The sequence below is a fragment of the Suillus fuscotomentosus genome (assembly GCF_016647785.1).
Source record: "Suillus fuscotomentosus strain FC203 chromosome Unknown F5891scaffold_6, whole genome shotgun sequence".
NCBI classification, from domain to species: domain Eukaryota; kingdom Fungi; phylum Basidiomycota; class Agaricomycetes; order Boletales; family Suillaceae; genus Suillus; species Suillus fuscotomentosus.
This window is the reverse complement of record NW_024539518.1, coordinates 768,979-788,667: the sequence shown is the minus strand read 5'-3', so window position 1 is coordinate 788,667 and position 19,689 is coordinate 768,979. Positions and strand designations below refer to the sequence as shown.

Sequence of the window (19,689 nt, the reverse complement as noted above, 5' to 3'; positions counted from 1 at the left end):
TATGATTGTTGGTCGAGTCGCGAAACTTATCCGGCACCTCAGCGTATTGCGCCGCATAGTTAGGATCAGCCTGGAAAACATGGCGGGCGACGACAGAGCAAACCGAGAGTTTATCCTTGCCCGATGGGCGATCACCCTCGGTATGCGATTGTTTCCCGTCCGAAAAGAACAGAACTCGGCAGTCTGCTGGATGGTTGCGGAGGTACTCGATAACCCTCTGGGTGCGAGAGGGGTCCGCCTGCCACTGCACGACGAGCTTGGGTGCCTGGGCAGCATGATCGTTACCTCGAGTACTCCGAGATTTTCCTCGGCCACGGGTGACGGGTCCTTGGTTGTAGTCCATAGATTTGGGCTGCAAACACTTGAGGCGTGCAGAACGACGAGGACGTGGTGGTCGAATGACAGGCATAGTTTTCGAAGTCCGAAACTATGCCGATGTGCCGCATGTCCTATGCGTGTTGTTCCTGCCTGAATTGTCAGTTTCTAACCGAAGTTACCGAGCTTTACCGAGCTTTACCGAAAATTCCCATTTTACTCTGAGTACCATTACTATAGACGTCCAGAAATAAGTCTCACATGAGTCGACGAAAATAAAATATACAATTTCTGGCGGGGTCTGGTGCTCTGGCCGTGACATATTTTTCAAGCAGCTTTTGATGATGATGGCAGGTTTGTTAGAATTGACAAGCACGTGGATTCTATATTCAGTAATGGAATCATGAAATTTAGAGGTACAGAAGGTACTGCCGTCATGGTTCTATGGACGAGGCGAGCATCGTCACAGTATGAATATAGTGCACCAAGCCGAAGCCGAAGCCGCAAGCGCATGTAGACTCTGGAGCCTAGGATCATCCTACTCGTCCCCATCCTGGACACTTGCATCTTCATCTTCTTTGCCTTCTTCCTCGTCCATGACCTTTGCTTCATGTTCTGTAAATTGGTCAGCCTCATGTCTCTGCACACGTCGAGGTCTCCTGTTGGCCTCCACAACAGTGACCTTTATCCAGAGTTGAGCGACGTAGCACGCCACACCGCCAAAGGCAAGCGCAAACCACATCCATCGCATGCGACGGAACCGAAGGTCTGCTTCATCCATTCGGCTCTCCTTGGTTTTGGGAGGGTTGGTCAGGGGTCGTGGTATTAACGACAGCAACGACTGTTTTTGTGCAGGAGCAACAAGATACTGCCGCGGTATTTGTGAGACTTCTGTCTGCACATTGCGTGCGTGCTCTGCGAGCATCGGGTATGAGTCTTCTAGAATACATCGCATTAAATGGTCCGGGAATGGCGGATCAAGTAACAGGAGAATATGCGAAGCTAGGTAGACATCAAGAGTCGTGGGCCTAATAATGAGCTCAGACAATACAAAAGGAAAAAAAAAACCGCTAATATCGCTCACCGTTCCCCAAAGAAAAACTTCTGTCCATTCAGTAACTTCGCATAAAGAGCAAACGATGCCTTCGCTAGCGCAGATACCTGCAATGTAGTAAACGTCGGGTCTATCTAAGCAAATAAAGAGTATCTCACTTTGTCCCGTTCAAAAGCGCGCGCATAGTTGTCTTTAGGGTCGTCTTTCTTTTGTCGTTTCCCGAATGAGTCCTTCTCTGATTCAGAGGCTGTTTGTGTCCACAAACCTGCAGCCTCTAAGCGTGGTCGATGCATTTCACGTATACGGCCAGGTACATAGTAGCGCTGCGGAATGGGAAGCATAGATGCCATGATGGGATTTGTAAGTTTCCAGAAGTTGTCGTCCACAGAATAGAATGAATATGCCTATGGGAATATCAACCATTGAACAGCCTACAAATATTATGTATGTACTCACCACGAGGTCCCCAATATTCGCCTCAACATGCGAGCACCAAGCAGTTCGCTTTGCTCTTTGTAGGGCACTTAGAGACGCGTCGAGATCCCTTGCACCTGATGAAGTAGACTTTGCCAGCGAAGAAACGAAGGAAATGATGGCTGGGATAGATGACACTGTGGCATGGCCATGTGTGAGAAAGGGAAGCTTTCCTGCGGAATAATGCTATAAGATGCAAGCCCATGCGACGAGATATATAAACGTACCACTAGGGGACACGTCGGGGTTAGTACATTCTACAACTTCAAATTTCCCTGGAATAGTCAGTTGCAGGTAGAAAATCGCTGCAATACATGTGGGGTCAATAGATGGTAAATTCCATCTAGAAGGCCAAATGTGCAGCGTGCATATCTCTGAAGTTGGCTGTGTAGCTGCTGTAGACATCATATTTCCGAGAAAGCAGAAGAGATACTGTTTGATTGAACGCCGTTATTTGGCGACGGCTTTAGAATTCAACATGTACAAATACAAATACTCTCGCTTTGCCATTGTCTGTCATTGCGCCATAGCCCTTGCTGTGAACACAGGTCGTTGCAGTAACCCTTCCTCTGTCGTTCAGTAATTCACAATGAAACGCCCTCCGTACCATATTTCCACGAGGCTGTAGTAAGTGATGATATTCTAGATTCATGGTCAACTATTTTACAATTTTTGGACAGACACCCTAATGATCATATTCTTCAAGAGATGGTTCTACAGATACCAGACAGCGCGTCGAAACAAACAACAGAACAAAATAATGTGCTCTCTCTAAATTATATCTTCCTGGCCCTCATCGCCCGGCTCCGTTGAATTTCCTACCGTGCTGTCCGACTCTTGAGACGCACTGGATGGGCCTTGCGTAAACCTACTTGGATCGAGTTGAGGATTAACTTGAAAGTCGAGTAGCATTTCCCCTGCAAATTTGTTGGGCCGAACTCGGCCCCCGACGCTCACGGTCCTGGCACTGAGTGCAGGCCTCATTCGACCTTGTTCTGGATATAAGGTATTCTTTGGTTCTGCATTCTACATGATAAACGAATACGTGAATTGGATGGTATGACGAAACAGCTATACTCACGAGTCGCTCATACGGTTCAGCTTTTTTCGAGTTGGAAGCACTTGGGCTTGGGGTAATCGGCGCGTTCACCGAATGTGCAACAGGTGCGCTGGCGACCCGTCGCTTCGCAGGATGATTTTTTGGCACATGCAGCTCAGTGGGCATTATTCCTTGCGCCATCAGCCACTCTAAAATTGTTGCTATTAGGATGAAACTTCACAAGGGATTCAAAACTCACCGGGAGACCTGTACCGGAACAGAAAGGTAACGTGTGACCTGTTACTGCCCTGGTCGGACGCCTTCACCTTCCACGTTATGGGTGACTGCTTGTACGTGTTCATCTCCTGGCCGTACCTTTGAAAATCGTCAGACACGGAAACACCAACAGACCCTGCTTATGCGCACCCAATACAATGATCGCCTAGGTGACTTTGCGAGTTCAAATCTGGGATATTCTGCAGTGGATTTGCTGCCTTCGACCCATCCAGTGTGACAAGTCGAATCTTGAGCATGATAGAGCCAGCGTCCTTCATGCTTTGCTCACTTGCACCTGTTAAACATGAGCCTTCATGCCAATGTACCCATTGTTTGTCATGACTCACCCGAGCTTGACCTCTGTGCAAACATGAAGGGCCTTTCTGTATGCGGACCTGACCTTACGCCATTCCTCCAAGTCTCCCCTTCGCCGAACAAGAACCGACCAGGAACTACGAATCCGTCAAGTGTAATAAATGCGCATGAATGCATTTTTGTCCCTTCATCTCTCCAGTATACTGTAAAAGTCTGGTGGCATCGGTGAGGCACGTCGTGATTAAATGAACGAATCGAGTTACCTTTCCCGCCTCACTCGGGATCCAACACGAGATTGTCTTTGGGTTTTCGCCAACAACAGCAGCAAGATACTCGGGGATCGGTTTGCCCTCAGAGATTATACATGCGGAGAATCCACGATGCGTAAGCATGTTGGATGATGTTGACTGTGCTCGAGGACAGGGATGATGAGTTAATTAAGGACTGTAATAAGCACCAGAGATACCCCGTCGTGTTGAGAGCCTCAAAGTAGAGGTGGACTGTTTATAACTAGATTGGCACTGGTAGCTTTGGCTTAGCTTACACACAAACTAAGCTACAGAAATAAAGCTGTTGCCTTGTCCAAAGCGCGAAAGTTCAAGTCGCAGAAGGCCTAAGCAAGGTTGGTTTTTAAATTAAGCACCTGTGGCAAATGCGCACCCACAAGTATGCTCGATTAGGAAATAACACTTAGTCGGGTCCATGGTATTTTTAACACTTAGCCTCCACAGTCCACAACTTTGTGCATTGTCCACAATTGGCCTACGACTAGCTCTACTACCATCTCGCCAACTACACGTGTCTTTCTTGACCCGCCAACTAATGCCACCCAAAAATAAAACTGCAGTAAAGCGTAAAGCGGCATCCGAGTCACAATCGGATGATGAAGCCACACAGTCTGCTTCAAAAAAAGCCAAAGTATCGAAAGACTTGCCAGGGTCTGCCGTTGCCAGCAATGGCCAGCCTACTAATAAAGTACTGCCTGTCAACATCAGTTTTCCTCCCCGGATATCAGGCACTGTTCGCTTGTCAACGTGGAATATATGTTCGCTTGCATCGGCTTCCAAGAAGGTGAGCGCGATGAATTCATATTGTACTGACTTTCCAATCATCTCGGTGTTGTATTTCATTAGGGATTCAAATTCTATGTCGAGGCGGAGGATCCAGACGTTCTCGTGCTAACAGAGACCAAGGTACATACCATATGCATGTTCTAGTCCCAGTCTTGCTAATACTCTCATATGAGGTGAACGAAGTTCCTGTAGACCCTTTTCTGACGTCGCGATTCCCTCATTGTACCTGGGCTATATCTTCCAAGAAGACTTACTGTAAATGACCTTCATTAGCTCCTTGCTTCTCTAATTTCGACCCGACGCAGCAGGAACAGCTGTGCTTTGCAAGCATAAGCCTCTATCTGTAGACACAAAACTTCCGGGACATCCAGACCCAAATAGCGTCAAGGGTCGTATCGTTACGGTGGAATTTTCTGGTTGTTATATTGTAGCTACATATGTGACGAACGCTGGTCAGGGGCTCAAGGTCAGATCATCAGATATATGGTGTGCACGCTCATTCACCTATCCCAGACGCTGAAGGAGAAGAACACATGGAATGAGCACTTCACCACGTACATCCGGGATTTAGACAAGAAGAAACCCGTCATATGGATGGGTGACCTCAACGTCGCGCCAACCGCAATAGGTGCACGATTCACACCGTCTGCAGTTTTGGTCCAGTGTATCTTACATTTTTATATTCAGACTTGGCAAATGCAAAGTCAAATTGGAATAAGACACCTGGATACACAAAAGATGAAACGGAAGCGTTCCAAAATATTCTCAATCCGCCTGAATCTACTGCTGGAGTTGGCAAATTTGTTGATGTCTGGAGGCAGAATCATCCAGAAGACAAACACTACACATATTTCTCGTACCGTTTTAATTGTCGGACTAAAGGCCTTGGTTGGAGATTGGATATGTGTAAGTTGTTAATTTCTGCTAGCTGGCTTATCCTAAATCAGCATCCATCCGCGTAGTTGTGGTGAGCGAGCGACTACTGGAAAAGGTCAAGATGTGCGAGATTAGAAGCGAGATCTACGGCGCATCAGACCATGTGCCAGTGGTGATGGAAATAGAGAGCGATATCATTACGGGAAGCTAAATTCTGTAGCACTCGCCATATGCGAATATCCATTATGTTGCGCACGTCACGGTTTCCTAGTGAAATACATAAAACATGAGGGTGATGATATAGACAAGTCAGGAATCCGGATATCATTCATATTCTCCGAATCGTACATGCCCTGTCTCCTGAGCGTGCATTCTTGCATCCTTCTCACCCTTCAATCCCTTACCACAGTCCTGTGCGGATCATCAATCATTCGTTGTGCAGATCATTCGATGAAATTGCCTGCTTACTTCACATTTGATATCAAATGTTGCAGTGTTAGTATACGCTTTCTTTTCCCGTAGGATAGTAGCTAATTCTTTAGCGGCAGACAAAATTGGATCGTCGTCATCTGTGGAAATCTAATATCAAGAGTAAATAACCCTAGAATGGCATACACGATACTGAAGCGCTCACGATTGGAAAGACAGTTTGATGCCATTCAGGCGGAGCATCAGCCATAGGCGCCAATGACGCGGCATCATAATGAATGCCGGAATATATCACAATGCAACTGCGCACCAACGCGTTAAAAGTGCGTCTAAACGAAGGTCACACAAGGTACCTACCGGTTGCCTGTGCTCGCCTCTAATGGAGGCTCAAAACGATCAAACCTTCCGGTTTCGACATCAATAGATGCAATCTCCGTGCCATAATGCTTGGCGAGGATTCCAAGTTCAATTGCACCTCCCCATGTCGCAGGCTTCAGAATGGTGGCGATGTATGCATCTCGGCTCATGCTGCAAATTCCAGTTAGCTCGGCATCATACTGTGGTATGCGGTGATGTCATTTACCCAAGAATAGCTTCATTGTAGGTTTCCATGTCTGCTCGAATGCCATCTGCAACGACTTATGTGGGGATCGCCAATAAATCCATCTGATAGATTCTGAATCAATGTGATGGCTGACCTTGTCGTATCTGTTGCGCCTTGCGAGCATCTTGCTCAAAAATGAGGGCGATCGACGAAAAAAGACACGAGTTATCGTCTGGCACGATCTATGGCATGTGACAGATAACCGATCAATGTGAGAACGCATTAACTTACCCTGTGCACTAACGCGCCGTTTGGTGTCTCAACACAGTCTGGACCGCTGCTCCTCGGTGCGAGCCTGCTTGAATTCGGTTGTGACAAAGAGGTTTGAGGTGGCTGGGAAGACGCCGGCTTGGCCTTAGGTGGGGAAGGCGGGGCGCGCACCGAGCTTGATATGTTCTGGTTCACAATGACCTGATCACCGGGCTTTAATCCCAGACTCGAAAGCGGAAGCTCCGGGACAATTGTGAGCGATCGCGGTGGGTACCCCGACTTGACTAACATGCATCAAAATCACCGTTTAAATGAGCTTGTTGAAGGCGCTTGCAGGGTACATACGTTCTTGCTGTGATGGTGGGATTTCGGACACTCCAAATATTTCCTGCTGAAGGTCTTGAACTAAAGCACTATCGAGGTCAACCTGCAACGTCGTGATGCCCTTGGGATGTCGCAAACGAATGGGTGCCATTGATTGTAAATGTACAAGATGATGTTAGAGTTCGACTTCGTACTTCTCATAAGCCATCAAGTTAAGGAACCGATTGTATGCTAATATTATGTAAGATACCACGGCCCTCCGGGCAACCCAGGACCTTCCATCATCTTTCACGTGACTTCTTTCCTATTTTGCTCACCAGACCGCCGTGACTCGCTCTGATCCAAGCGATCCTTTAAGCTTTACGATTTGAGGCCGTGACGACTCAGCCGGCACGGATAGTATTATTGGCATCTGCCACACTGTTCCTTTGCCACGGATTGTTTTCGAGAAGAAAGTGAATGAGCTGATGGACTACACTTTTAGTGACCAATACAGGTCGCATAGATTTGACAGTGTCCCTAGTGGGCACCTGCTAAGACTTGCTTGTGACCGGCGAAAATTACACACATAGTATCAAGTAATTCATCGGGACTGGGTGGCAATAAGGTTCGTAATTCAGTGGAGTCCTGTGCGCGGATCGCAATATTTCCTTTGTTATATCGTTGAGAAGCGTCCTCAGCGGTCCAATACTGCCCACCCGTCGTTTTGTACGCATAATGATGAATAATTTGAGACGCTCGCGCGCGCGACACTAACATCAGATCATAGACCGATGCCTGCGAAAAAGTCGAGCGAATGTCCACCGGAAGTCTTTCATGGCCATAATATTGAAAATTTGCCAAGGCATTGACAGGTTGACGCGGTTGCTTCGCAATCAATGAAGCGCGACAAGGACGACATAAATACAGACCTGCCTCACGCCATGGATCCTGCAAGCCCTTGTGATATAGTATCGCACGTTGATACACCTCCAGAGCATAAGAATTAGGTAAAGTGTGCTCGGGCAGACAGTCGTTCCGAAGCAAGTTCAAAGGCACATCATCGAACTTGACGAGCGCCAAATTATGGACCGGCACATTATGTGCGCAACATGCACAGGCGCTATGTCGCAAAGAGTCTGCGGACATGTGTTGTTGCCACTCAATTATTATCTTTTTCTTATCATCAAAGGAGAGCAAAACGGGAAACGGATGTTCGTCGTCGCGACCTTCTGACACCACTCCAGGCATACGATGAGGCTGTCTCGTGTGAGGCGTGAACTTGTAATGCAAACCAGGAGACTTCTTGAAAAAGGGATCAGGCATCGTTTGATGAGCAAAATAACGATGTGGATTATTCAAAAGCGAAAACACAATAAGTATGTTGACGCACTCGGCAGTACAAACATGGACACGCAGCATGTCACGAATATATTCCTTACGATACGATGTTCGCACAGCGATAGAGTGCGCATTAGCCACAGCCATATAATTCTCGCGAGTCATATGAGGAAAATTCTCCACGACATGCCGAAGAGTAGGAGCAGTTACAGGCAACACGCGGCCAACAGGAAACTGATCCCGAACAGCACAACGCACTCGAGAGACCTCATAAAACCCGAAAAACTTGCGTAAAACGCAGGAGGATATGACTGAAGATCCGTCATCAGGAAGCTCTTGATCCGAGATGACCAACGAAACAGGACGCGCCAACATATTCGCAAGCGAAGGCGCACCAAATGAAGATGAGGCTGAAGCCATGATAAAAAGTGGCAGGAACAGGGGTCCAAAAGCGACGCGACGAGAATAAAATAAAATAATAAGATGACTAAGGATACACTTTTCAGGATTTGGAAATCCGGACCGTCAAACACGGTAAGATCGATATAAAGTTGCCAGTGCATAAAAATCGCTAAACCAGGACCCGAGGTCCTGGAATGTCCTCTTACGCTGCCTCTGCCGTCCGCCTTGGAGCGGCCTCAACCTGAACTGGTGCGCCTTCTGGGACATGAACTTCAATGCCCTGAAGCTTCTCCACAACCGCCTGTTCAGCTGCTGCCGCACTCTCCTTCTCTGCCTCTTCCACCAACGCATTTAGTTCAGCTTCTAGCTCTGTATCATCTATGCCCGCGTCTACTGCAGCCATGTCTTCGCCCATTCTGATAGCATTATCTATCTCACGTGCATCAGCAGTCGATGCCGCAAGCGCATCCATTGTCTCTTCAATCTTGTTGCGTTGAAGAGAGGGGTGGCTTAGGATTGCTTTTAATGTTGCCGTCGAACTCTCGTACGTCTTCATAATCTGAAGAGGTTACTGGTGAGTAACACGAAATTTACAGAAGAGGAGGGGTAACTCACTTCCACATCACCGGCAGCCGTCTCTACACTGATCAATGTTGATTCTAGATTATGAAGAGATCCAAGACGCTTTGAAAGCAGGTCATCCAGATGTTTCTTAAACCGCAACTCTGCTAGTGCAATTGACTTGCGCTGCTGACGTAGGGCGTTTGAGATATTTGAAGTGGTCCTAGATGTATACATGCGTTACTCAACGACGTGCTGTGGAAAAACGCGCTCCTTACTGATCAATTTTATTCTGGATGCTATCAACCTGTTCACGGAGATTTCTCACTGCTGTCTTGAGCTGTAGAATTCCTCGATCCACAGCAGTGATTTCCCGATCATCACTCGCTGTCACAAATTTAATGACCTTGAAGTGATGTCAGTCAGCGAGTCAGAATATGCGACTGAAACACCTACATCGTCAATCTGTACAACCACACGTCTTTCTCGTTCGAGAAATTTGATCAGGACTTTGATATCTATCTCGCTCAGCACAACTCCGGGTAATATCTTGGCCCCAAATTCTCTGCGAAAATCTTCGAAAGTGTACAGGTTGTCAGCTGGGCTGAGTCCGACGCCATCTCGCATGGTTTCAAGGGTATCTGCGGCCTGTACGACAAGCCCAAGCATGACGTAGTCCCCTTCTATCTTCTTCCACATCTCAGCTTCTGTATAAGAGTCTTCTGAGCGGACTATGTCAAGCTGCTGCATCGCCCACCATAGTGGTTTTCCGACCACGAAGGAAGCAATTCGGTATGGGAGCCAGCCTGGGTCGTACACAGACAGCTGTGAAGTAAGAAATTGGGAGAGTGGTATTATATCATTATTTCGTCGCATCTCGGCCTTTACTAGTGCGGTGTGGTGAGTCGAATACCAAAAAGTGTAAGAGCTGCCCGATGACGCACTATTGTGGTTCCGAGACCGAGAGGCTTGCCAACACCTTCATAGCGCAACTTATCCACAAGAGCTCGTCGTGCTCCTAGGATAAGTTTGTTGCTTGTTCCGTCAGACCCGTCGCTTCCCTGCCAACCTCGCGAAGTGACATCCTTGAGCGTCCCATGCCACCAGTCAACATAAGTATGGAAAGAAGAAGGGTTGGAATATTTTTGTCTGTGAATATCGGAATATAGCGACTGTAGACGAGATTTTGATGTTGATGAATAGGTTGGCAGCGCAGACAGAGCTGGGGATGACATAGTTGTTGGCAACACCATAAACGCAAGACGCTTTATAAAGAAATAACAAAAGCCACTGCCCACAATGCCTCAAAGTCACGTGATTCAGCACTATTCACATTTCAAAAATTCTACTACAAGTGAGATCCAGCTGGGCTTCTATGACGACACGATGCATTGAATTATGGAAAAATTTATTGTTCCACCACAATGATCACCGACTTACTCGGAAGGCCAGTTTCCAGGCTGAAATGCATGATGAGCAGAAGAACGTGAGTCATTGTCACTCTAAACTTACAAAGTATCTTTTGTGGAGTTTTCCTCCAGTAGTGTCTATAAGCGCGATCTCCTCAACTGTAAGCTCCGGTACATTCTGTGTGTCAAGGTATTCCCTGATACGTTCGGCTTTCGACGAGGTTCTGTGATGGCTCAAGTATTAGAAAACAGTCACATCGGTGTGCAGATTGAATCTCACGTCACCACAAGAACACCTTTCTGTTGAAGCCATTTGTTCAACACCTGACCATCAGACACAGGGGCGCCACGAGTTTTCTCCAAACGAGTGCGGATTTGCTCAATCACAGGATCTAGTGGACCACCTTTTCCCCGGAAAATAGGTGATAAACCACCATATGATGAAGTAACGATTTTGTATTGGTCGTGGATGGCAAGATTCGGCTGCAATGCTTGCCATACATATGGATGAGCCTCCACCTATTGGTGGTTTAATGAGGCCTATCACACTGACAGGCTCATAAAACTAACCTGGTTGACCGCGGGGGGTATTGTAGCGATTTCCAATATAGTCTTCAGGTGGTCAGCAGTGAAGTTAGAAACTCCGATGGACTTGGTTAAGCCCGCCTTCTGAGCCTCTTCCATCCCTTTCCAGACCTCCTTCAGCTTCCCGACATGGTTGTTGGCTTGGTGTACAAGGTATAAATCGACGTAATCCACTTTGAGTTGCCTCAAGGACTCCTGGAGTGCGCTCTTGGGAGTTGCACCAGGTTGCAATTGTCCGAGCTTCGTCGTTATGAAGAGCTCGGACCTGGACTTGCCAGAAGCTACTATCCCGTTCCCCAATGTGTTCTCGTTGCCATAGACTTGCGCACCATCGAGGTGCGTAAAGCCATTGTCGAGAGCAAGGCGGATGGCATCCTCAGCGTCCTTGCGAAAGAGGGCAGTACCAGTGCCAAAAGCTATCCAGGGAACCTGGTTTCCGTCATTCAGAGGGAGTGTAGATACGGTCATTATGGATGATTTGCCTGCAAAGTGGTTTGAACGGAATCCGGTTATTGTGTGATGCTTTATATTCGGTTTCTCGAACCACTTCAGTACTAATGAAGCGGGTCTCCGTAACATGACCTGCTAGATGAGGTGCGATAACGCAATTGATATAGGCGTATATATTCTTAGCGCGGCCCGTCGAGCACATCCATGGATCTCATAGACAAGAATGACCTGCGTATCGACAGACCAGCCCTAAAGAAAAACGTGTGTATTTAATCAGCTCATTTTCGCTCGGATGTCTTTTTAACAACTTCCAGGTGCTTGTATACCACATGCTCGATTGTCTGTACTACTGGCAATCTTTCATCTCGTAGCACCTCAGATGAGTACGGTCCACCCTTTGGCCGGCCGTCCTAACTTTCTTGGACGCTTCGGTCACCAGGTGTACCAACAGTTGATATTTTTTACTCTCCAATCTAATATTATCAATATTATTGTGGTGTCATTATTCAGGACCTGGGACTAAATTTATTGCATACCATTTTTTGCTAGTGACTCCGAATCAACATGCCTGGGTGACCCGCCAGGTGATTTGGCAGTGCACAAATTTGCAAGGGCTGGACTCGAGATTTGGGCATCATCGTTGTTGGAAGACTACGGAAAGTCATTCAGTCCCAAAATAGAGCTAGCCCCACGGTGAATAGACCCGATGGCACCAGGCCCAGCCATCACATGCACATGTCACTTCTAATTAAGATGACGATGCACATGTGGTTGAGATACCCTGACAGAACACACCAATCGACTCATGCTGCGTTCTGCGTAAAGTCATCATCTTCAGCTGTAGACAATGACTAACAGCAGCAATTATGATCCATTGCTGACGTGACAGAAGGAAGCCATAAGTGCCTGGTATTAGAAATCTAGATAGATCCTTGGCAAGATGCCTTCATGGCAAAGAACGAAGAATCTAAACATCGAGCGCTTCCGCTCGCCTCCATGCATGATCGTTTGAGTACACGATATTTTCGTTTTCATGTTACAATGGTCCTACTAGACAATAGATTTAAAGTTCCAATGGATAATTGAGAGCCCAATACCGATGTTCAAGTGAATGTACAATAATTAGTGCTGATTCAAGAAATGACAGACGAACACACAGTTACATGGATATATTGGTGCAATGTCATCAAAGTATGAGGGGGAATCATATCCAATGGTTGTTCATCTTCAGGCTCGCATTTAGATCTCCGGAGTACCGCTGTACTGCCCTGGGCGTGACTGTTGGGAAAACACATGCGACGGTATCGATGGGTTTTGGTATATGTTGCTAGATGCGGTAGTCAGAAGGGTGGGGGAGGGAGGCGAACCTGGGAAAGTGGACGGGTCAGATGGGTCCTGCGCAAGGAGATGAAATGAGTGTCGATGCATTATAAAATCATGAGAAACATACGTAGAGACGTTGTTGCGTCATTTGAGGTTGCGTTGGGAATGAATGAGTGTTGGGGGAGTAAACACTTTGAGTGTATCCCGCACCCCCGCCAATGTCGCTGAAAGCGGCCGACGGCGCTGTGGCAGAGCGACGGCGTTTGACAATGAACCAGGTCGCAAGACCTATGATGGCTGCAATTCCTACGACTCCACCAACAACACCCCCAGCTATAGCTCCAGCGTTTGAACTTGTCGATTTAGTCGATGATGATGATGTGGTCGAAGATCCTGTGGCCGCGCCCGAAGAACCGGTCAAAGAAGCAGACGCGCTGCTCGAATAAGGAACTGTAGCAGTAGATTGCACTTTTGTTGCGGTAGATTCCGGGGAATCTATAAGAAAGCGTGTGAAAGTCATTCAACGACAGAAAAGTTATGCTCGAATGCTAACCTCCGTCTACTTGCGCTGCGGTAAGGCTGAATCCCGCAGCGGTCACCTGCAAAAAGTTAAATCATGGTAATTGGGATGACTAGCCATGCACTAACGTCCAGATATGCCCAATTTGGAACCGCGGTGCCAGACGGTATGTCATCTGGAAATCTGTTGATCAGATGAATTAGAAAGCTTGGAGAATAAAATAGGCTTGCGGACTGACTGTTGGATGGATACCGAGGAGCAATTGTAGCTCCAAGAAGACCAGCTACAAGGCAATAAGCGCTCTGTGAAGTCGAGCATACTTGACTTTGACTTGACTCACGTCAAATACGTGGCGTTCTGGCAAGCACCGCAAGCGCTAACCAGCGAGTAGGTCACCGTACTACATTCGCAAGGGCTGGCTTCAGCCACCGTGGGAGCTGCATAATGGGAGTCGGGAGGTAAAGCACTGATCGAAAAATCTGCGCCAGAACTAGTTAGCAAGTTTGAAGCACACTAAGAAATGAAAACTGCGCACCTCCACCATTGCAGACGCTCTCGAGGTAGGAAGCGACCACGCAAGGGTTCTGTTGGAGGCTATTGTTCATCTACAGATAACCCAATCATGCATCAGAATATGCCCTAAAGCTATAAAAAAAGAGCATTACCCAACCATAAGAGGACAGGCATATCACATTGGACGTCTGGGCAAATGCACCTCTGGGTACAAGCACTACTGCTGCCAGGACCACTATCAACGACCATGGCTTGAAGAGCGGCGACATAATAGATAGAAGGAAGAAGGTGGGGAAGACAGAACGAGGCAGAAGCCTTCAAGTTACAAATAGTATTAGTTAGGCGCTTTTGTTCCTTATGGCAGTTCGACGTGATGTCGGCTAATGAACACAGCTTTGAAAACGAGGGCCACAGGGTTTTCGATAAGTGCAGATTTAAACGCATTTCGTCGATATGGAGTCAGGAACTTAAAGGCTCACATGGCCACTGATAATATCCGCTTCCTGTCCATGGCAACTCGTCTTTCAGCAGCATAAAGTTGGTTTGAGCGCCGCTTGGAGTCGGATCCAGATGGGCCACAATCATCTGCAAGCGAACACAGCCCGTCGGGTGTGACTATATCAGGGTCAGACCTAGACCCGTTCCTGTTCATCGAGTGGCAATTTTATACCTCTTTTGCAACTGAGAACTGCAGGACACATCATGTCGATCTGTTGTCACTACCATCCATCATGGCTTTTGCATGAGCGTGAGCCGTCAACTTGAAGTGTCTTTATCGACAATGGCCTTTGGCTCATTCTCTGTACGCATCTGTCGGTGCAGCTATGGCACCTCTTGGCACAATTTAATTATCTTGGCAACTCCGACATCACAGGAGGAGTAGTCACCATCGTCTTCATAGAGCTCGTTCTGGTGTCGTGCAACATTGCATCATCTCCGAGACCTAACATGGATCATTCATGGTCGTCCCCTCATCTATCGTCGCTGTCAGCCTATGTATAGACAGGACACCGGCGGCGGGTATGACTTAGCCCAGCGTCGTCGCGGACTTCCGAGTCTGTATTCATGACAATATTCTGCCTTTCTCTACTTCTTTGGGTCGGGCCGCTCTTGCAATATCTGAGGAAGAATTTCGCTATGACAGTGAGAGTTCGATTGTTCAACAACAACATCTATCGCCACTGTCAGCCTATGTATAGACAGGACAACCGGCGACGGGTATGACTCAATCCAGCGTCGTCGCGGACTTCTGTATTCATGACGATATTCTGCTTTTCTCTACTTCTTTGGGTCGGGCTGCTCTTGCAATATTTGAGGAAGAATCTCGCTATGACGTGGGAGTTCGATTGTATCATCAATGGTCATGTGTTATACACAAGTGTCATGGGTCCTATGGAATATGGGTTCCTGTTTCTAATCAGTATCCTACTGGGAAGTTGTCCAGTATCAACCTAGTAGTTGGTCGACATATGCTGAAGTATCTCGTGCACATTTCGTATCGGTGGATCGGTGCAACTACATTCGCGGCTTGTTACGAGTACGTACTTGCAAGTACTTACTGTCTCCGCGCCGTGATTTTCTGATGCAATCTTATCACCTTTTCCAAGGTTTACCGTACTCATCCCGATGTGCTCGAGCTCGCGCTAGCGAGTCATCGTGGGTCGCAAAGGAAGTGCCACATGCTCAGCATTCAGCATTGCAAACTTTATACTAAATAAGCTCGATCCATGGGTCATTGCGACGCGCCACGAAGTGGGTCTTTGTAGCCAGTTAAAGGCTGAGCTCAGCGCTAACTACGGTACAGACACTTTGCCGAAAGCAGCCATGCTTGCCACGGCAAACCTTGGAGCAAGTTGCAGGCGAGCACCAAATCATCTATTAGGCCGCCGTCCTAAGAACTTTTGCGTGATGATTGAGTAGTATCCCATCAAGTCTGAAAAGTAACATTACAAGTTTCCGTTTATCAAAAAGTAAGTGACATAAAGCGACATAAACTAACATAAGTCCAAACTCTAGAGTTCTGGAGCGTACTGTCCAAGACGCGACTGTTGGGGAGAGATGGGTGAGGGCATCAATGGATTTTTGCTTATACTGCTAGATGAAGTAACTGGGTCGGCGAAGGAGTGAGGACGACCTGGGAAAGTGGCCGGGTCAGAGGGGTCCTGTGCGAGGGGATGAGACAGGTTGGATGTATTGTAAAATTATGAGAAACATACGTAGAGACGTGGTCGCTGTGCCATTGGAGATGCATTAGCGCTAGTAAAAACTTCGAGTGTGGCCCGGACCTCTGCCTGTGTCACTGAAAGCGGCTGATGGCGTTGTGAAGGAGCGACGGCGTCTGACAAAGAACCAAATGACTAGGCCTACGATGGCTGCACCCAAAATTGCACCAACAACACCTCCGGCTATAGCTCCAACATTTGGACTTGTCGGACTAGATGTTGATGTGAGAGAAAGTCCTGTAGATGTGGTCGAAGAACTGGTCAAAGAAGCAGAGAACGTGGTCGAATAAGTGACTGTGATAGTAGATTGTGCATTGATTGCAGTAGATTCCGGGAGGTCTAGAAGATCGTAAGTGAAAAGGTTTCTTGGGAAAAGTTATGCCTAAATCCTAACCTCCGTTATTTTGTGCTGCGACAGGGTCGAATCCACCGGTCACTTTCAGCGAAAATTAGATTAAAACAATTGGGACAGATAATCGTGCACCAACATTCAGATACGCCCAATTCGGAACCTTGGTACCAGTGGGAATGTCCATCGGATATCTGCCAATCAAGTGTATTAGAAAAGCTTGCAGAATATCAACAACCTTGCGCACTGACTGTCTGATGGACATCTGAGCGCAATTGGTGCTCCAGGTAGACCAGCTAATAGGAAATAGGGGTCTCGTGGGGTCGATTATACTCGATAAGACTTGAATATGACTCACGATACATATATGGCATTCTGACAATCGCTGCAAGCGGCCATCATCGAGTAGGCTACTGTATTACATGTGCAAGAGTCTGCTCCAGCGGCCGAGGGAGGTCCGTAATAGGTATTGGGAGGTAAAGGATCAACTGTGAAAGCTGCGCAAGACCAGTTATACAAGGCTAAGGCATACCAAAACATACCAAAAAAGGCGTACCTCCACAGACACTCTCAAGGTAGGAAACAACGACGCAAGGGTCCTGCCCGAGGGTGTTGTTCATCTACATGCCATGAATCAGAATCTATATCTTGAAACCTAAAACATGAATAAAAAGATATTATTACCCAACCAAAGGAGGGCAGGCATGTCACAGTGGATGTCTGCGCAAAGGCACCTCTGGGTATAGGCGCTGCTGCTTCCAGGACCACCATTGACGACCTTAGCTTGGCTCGGTGTGGTAGCATGATGGATGAAAGAAAGAAGGATGGGCAGTGAAAAGAACAAGGATGGGGAGCCAAAGCCTTCAAATTATGGCACATTGCTAGCAGTTCGATGCAATGCCGGCAACTGTCCGCCTGAATTGTCACGCGTCAAGCTTGATCAGCGTTTTCGATAGTTCCCTTCATTCCAGCGAGTAGATTAAAAAAAGGCCCACCGCTGTTAATGACCATTTCCTGTACATGACAGACTCGTTTGCGAGCAGGATAGGACAGTCAATTTTCCAGTCCGAACTGGCTGACGGCCCATGCGTGGGATTTGTGCCGTTCTCCGCGAGATTTTGGTTAGAATGTTGTTCTCGTTTGCAAGTCGCAACTTTAGGAGCCAGACACACGATAAGCCTGTCCTAAATGGGACCCCTAGAGCTTCTCCACTTCTCCTTTCGTCGTATGTCTTGTACTGTATACCAACCATCTTACATAACTGGCTCGTAGTTGCGCCGTTATCTTGCCGTAGGGGCGATTTCAGGAGGCCTCGAGGGATGTTCTCCAATGCATTAGAGCATGGATATTACTTAAGCATTGGAAGAAACGCGTTTGGCGGCGAGGCCGGTCGAATGGGAACGGGACGCGGACGGAAAATTCTGAGGACGGTCGGAGTAGGCATAACGGTCAATGATGTGGCTTCGTTGAGCTGCCAAAGCTTCTTGGATTGCGAGCGTGCTGCGCAACTGTAGAAAGCTCACCTCACTCGGGTCATTAATTTTTCACACGAATGATTACTGTGAGAATATATGACTAAGACTATACAGTTGCCAGCCACCACAAGCTTCCACAGTTGTCTCGGCGAAGGCCTCAGCGCCGACAATATCCTCAAAACTCGCCATGGCCCCCTCGACAACGTGAGTCTGCCAAGTTTTTGCACAGTGAACGAGTGTTTACATCTTCACCAGGGTCCCAACAGTCTCGGTTCGTTCGTGTATCCGCAATCTATGTGGAATTTATTAACTTCTGCCACAGGACATCGAAGTTCCGGAGACTCTTCTTAAAAAGCGCAAGCAGAACGAAAAGGCACGGGAGGAGCGCCTTGCTGCAGCCACTGCCGCACGTAAGGTTCGTAGCAACCTCTTAATTAGGGCCTTGCTCTATGTATGATGCATACGATTATTTCGAACGAATGGCTAGTGGGATTCGTTCTGCAGTGCCGCCTTCAAATTAACCATCTTTCGGGACTGATCTTTTACCTTCAAATTGCTCTATTTCCGATCGCATACTAAATTTTGTCTTAGGCATCAAAGGCAAAGCGCAAGGTGATTTTCAAACGGGCGGAGAGCTATGTCAAGGAGTATCTGTCAAAGGAGAAGGAGGAGATCCGATTGAAGCGTGCTGCCCGAACATCTGGTGACTTCTACGTCCCTGCGGAAGCCAAGGTCTACTTTGTCGTCCGTATTCGTGGGTACGTGCAGCTTCCTTCGTGATCATTTATTCTTCTCATATCTGCGTAGTATCAACGAGATTGCACCCAAACCCCGTAAAATCCTACAGCTCCTCCGCCTCCTCCAAATCAACAACGGTGTTTTCGTAAAGGTCACCAAAGCTACCCAGCAAATGCTCCGACTGGTTGAGCCCTACATTACATACGGGTAAGTCGACTACTTATGAATATTCACGGAGATTGACGGATTTCCTTAGCGAGCCAAATATCAAGTCCGTTCGCGAACTCCTTTACAAGCGCGGTTACGGGAAGGTCAACAAACAGCGTATTCCCCTGACAAACAATGCCATTATCGAGGAGTCCCTCGGCAAATATGACATCCTCTCCATAGAAGATCTCGTTCACGAGATCGCTACTGCCGGCCCCAACTTCAAGCAGGTCAGCACGACCATGTGATAAACATTTTCTTCTGCTGACAGATAGGAACAGGCATCCAACTTCCTCTGGCCATTCAAGTTGTCGAACCCTAATGGTGGCTGGAGGACGCGCAAATTCAAGCACTTCGTGCAAGGTGGTGATTTTGGTGACCGAGAGGCCAACATCAACAAGCTCATCCGCCAAATGAACTGAGTGTTTTTTTTATTGTGGTCCGACGGTGGGGTAGTGGCGAGATGAAGTAGTCGCAAGGTATGCTTGGCATGAAATTCATCATGTTCCTCTATTTTTGCCATGTATGCACTATGAAAACGCGTATGGATTTCTTCCGACACTTCAGCATTCAAATATCAATTGGCATGTTAAGACGTGTATTATTCTACGTTGCTGTAATGCAGG

At 47.5% G+C, this 19,689-nt stretch overlaps 10 protein-coding genes across 10 annotated transcripts; 2 read left to right on the top strand and 8 right to left on the bottom strand.

Annotated features, from left to right (window-relative positions):
• Positions 1 to 646: 646 nt before the first annotated feature.
• Positions 647 to 2,275, bottom strand: F5891DRAFT_1006855 (outer mitochondrial membrane transport complex protein-domain-containing protein). The gene is made up of 5 exons (XM_041360444.1): positions 2,071 to 2,275; positions 1,826 to 2,016; positions 1,528 to 1,773; positions 1,400 to 1,476; positions 647 to 1,343 (listed from the first exon to the last, which is right to left on the bottom strand). Exons 1-5 carry the CDS (start codon positions 2,249 to 2,251, stop codon positions 854 to 856), a joined length of 1,185 nt encoding a protein of 394 aa, XP_041231424.1. The 5' UTR covers positions 2,252 to 2,275; the 3' UTR covers positions 647 to 853.
• A 69-nt stretch (positions 2,276 to 2,344) lies between these two features.
• Positions 2,345 to 4,075, bottom strand: F5891DRAFT_1006850 (uncharacterized protein). Its single transcript, XM_041360443.1, has 6 exons — positions 3,737 to 4,075; positions 3,506 to 3,686; positions 3,309 to 3,453; positions 3,142 to 3,257; positions 2,524 to 3,091; positions 2,345 to 2,470 (listed from the first exon to the last, which is right to left on the bottom strand). Exons 1-5 carry the CDS (start codon positions 3,863 to 3,865, stop codon positions 2,733 to 2,735), a joined length of 930 nt encoding a protein of 309 aa, XP_041231423.1. The 5' UTR covers positions 3,866 to 4,075; the 3' UTR covers positions 2,345 to 2,470; positions 2,524 to 2,732.
• A 107-nt stretch (positions 4,076 to 4,182) lies between these two features.
• F5891DRAFT_1161907 (Endonuclease/exonuclease/phosphatase) lies at positions 4,183 to 5,633 on the top strand (the record flags this gene model as incomplete). The annotated part of the gene is made up of 7 exons (XM_041365269.1): positions 4,183 to 4,544; positions 4,607 to 4,666; positions 4,720 to 4,801; positions 4,852 to 5,012; positions 5,060 to 5,174; positions 5,234 to 5,452; positions 5,509 to 5,633. Exons 1-7 carry the CDS (start codon positions 4,296 to 4,298, stop codon positions 5,631 to 5,633), a joined length of 1,011 nt encoding a protein of 336 aa, XP_041231422.1. The 5' UTR covers positions 4,183 to 4,295.
• On the bottom strand, positions 5,628 to 7,212 carry F5891DRAFT_1006845 (uncharacterized protein). Its single transcript, XM_041360442.1, has 8 exons — positions 7,011 to 7,212; positions 6,687 to 6,949; positions 6,550 to 6,637; positions 6,435 to 6,489; positions 6,209 to 6,379; positions 6,057 to 6,153; positions 5,891 to 6,001; positions 5,628 to 5,833 (listed from the first exon to the last, which is right to left on the bottom strand). Exons 1-8 carry the CDS (start codon positions 7,138 to 7,140, stop codon positions 5,747 to 5,749), a joined length of 1,002 nt encoding a protein of 333 aa, XP_041231421.1. The 5' UTR covers positions 7,141 to 7,212; the 3' UTR covers positions 5,628 to 5,746.
• Positions 7,213 to 7,508: 296 nt separating this feature from the next.
• Positions 7,509 to 8,729, bottom strand: F5891DRAFT_1182904 (uncharacterized protein; the record flags this gene model as incomplete). The annotated part of the gene is made up of 1 exon (XM_041366229.1): positions 7,509 to 8,729. One exon carries the CDS (start codon positions 8,727 to 8,729, stop codon positions 7,509 to 7,511), a length of 1,221 nt encoding a protein of 406 aa, XP_041231420.1.
• Positions 8,730 to 8,821: 92 nt separating this feature from the next.
• Positions 8,822 to 10,517, bottom strand: F5891DRAFT_629339 (Snf7-domain-containing protein). Its single transcript, XM_041372547.1, has 5 exons — positions 10,217 to 10,517; positions 9,729 to 10,154; positions 9,551 to 9,678; positions 9,327 to 9,495; positions 8,822 to 9,270 (listed from the first exon to the last, which is right to left on the bottom strand). Exons 1-5 carry the CDS (start codon positions 10,505 to 10,507, stop codon positions 8,914 to 8,916), a joined length of 1,371 nt encoding a protein of 456 aa, XP_041231419.1. The 5' UTR covers positions 10,508 to 10,517; the 3' UTR covers positions 8,822 to 8,913.
• A 191-nt stretch (positions 10,518 to 10,708) lies between these two features.
• Positions 10,709 to 11,734, bottom strand: F5891DRAFT_1125846 (NADP-dependent oxidoreductase domain-containing protein; the record flags this gene model as incomplete). The annotated part of the gene is made up of 4 exons (XM_041364022.1): positions 10,709 to 10,732; positions 10,785 to 10,905; positions 10,962 to 11,200; positions 11,252 to 11,734. The coding sequence occupies 4 exons, from the start codon at positions 11,732 to 11,734 to the stop codon at positions 10,709 to 10,711; spliced, it is 867 nt and encodes a 288-aa protein (XP_041231418.1).
• A 1,221-nt stretch (positions 11,735 to 12,955) lies between these two features.
• Positions 12,956 to 14,341, bottom strand: F5891DRAFT_975988 (uncharacterized protein; the record flags this gene model as incomplete). Its single annotated transcript, XM_041376576.1, has 8 exons — positions 12,956 to 13,111; positions 13,167 to 13,534; positions 13,593 to 13,638; positions 13,688 to 13,742; positions 13,798 to 13,842; positions 13,900 to 14,038; positions 14,095 to 14,164; positions 14,225 to 14,341. The coding sequence occupies 8 exons, from the start codon at positions 14,339 to 14,341 to the stop codon at positions 12,956 to 12,958; spliced, it is 996 nt and encodes a 331-aa protein (XP_041231417.1).
• Positions 14,342 to 16,084: 1,743 nt separating this feature from the next.
• F5891DRAFT_975987 (uncharacterized protein) lies at positions 16,085 to 17,447 on the bottom strand (the record flags this gene model as incomplete). The annotated part of the gene is made up of 9 exons (XM_041376575.1): positions 16,085 to 16,234; positions 16,289 to 16,381; positions 16,440 to 16,633; positions 16,689 to 16,730; positions 16,779 to 16,837; positions 16,895 to 16,939; positions 17,002 to 17,140; positions 17,200 to 17,263; positions 17,328 to 17,447. The coding sequence occupies 9 exons, from the start codon at positions 17,445 to 17,447 to the stop codon at positions 16,085 to 16,087; spliced, it is 906 nt and encodes a 301-aa protein (XP_041231416.1).
• Positions 17,448 to 17,914: 467 nt separating this feature from the next.
• Positions 17,915 to 19,640, top strand: F5891DRAFT_629001 (60S ribosomal protein L7). The gene is made up of 7 exons (XM_041372543.1): positions 17,915 to 18,322; positions 18,374 to 18,389; positions 18,441 to 18,533; positions 18,710 to 18,876; positions 18,926 to 19,063; positions 19,113 to 19,293; positions 19,345 to 19,640. Exons 1-7 carry the CDS (start codon positions 18,306 to 18,308, stop codon positions 19,483 to 19,485), a joined length of 753 nt encoding a protein of 250 aa, XP_041231415.1. The 5' UTR covers positions 17,915 to 18,305; the 3' UTR covers positions 19,486 to 19,640.
• Positions 19,641 to 19,689: the final 49 nt, after the last annotated feature.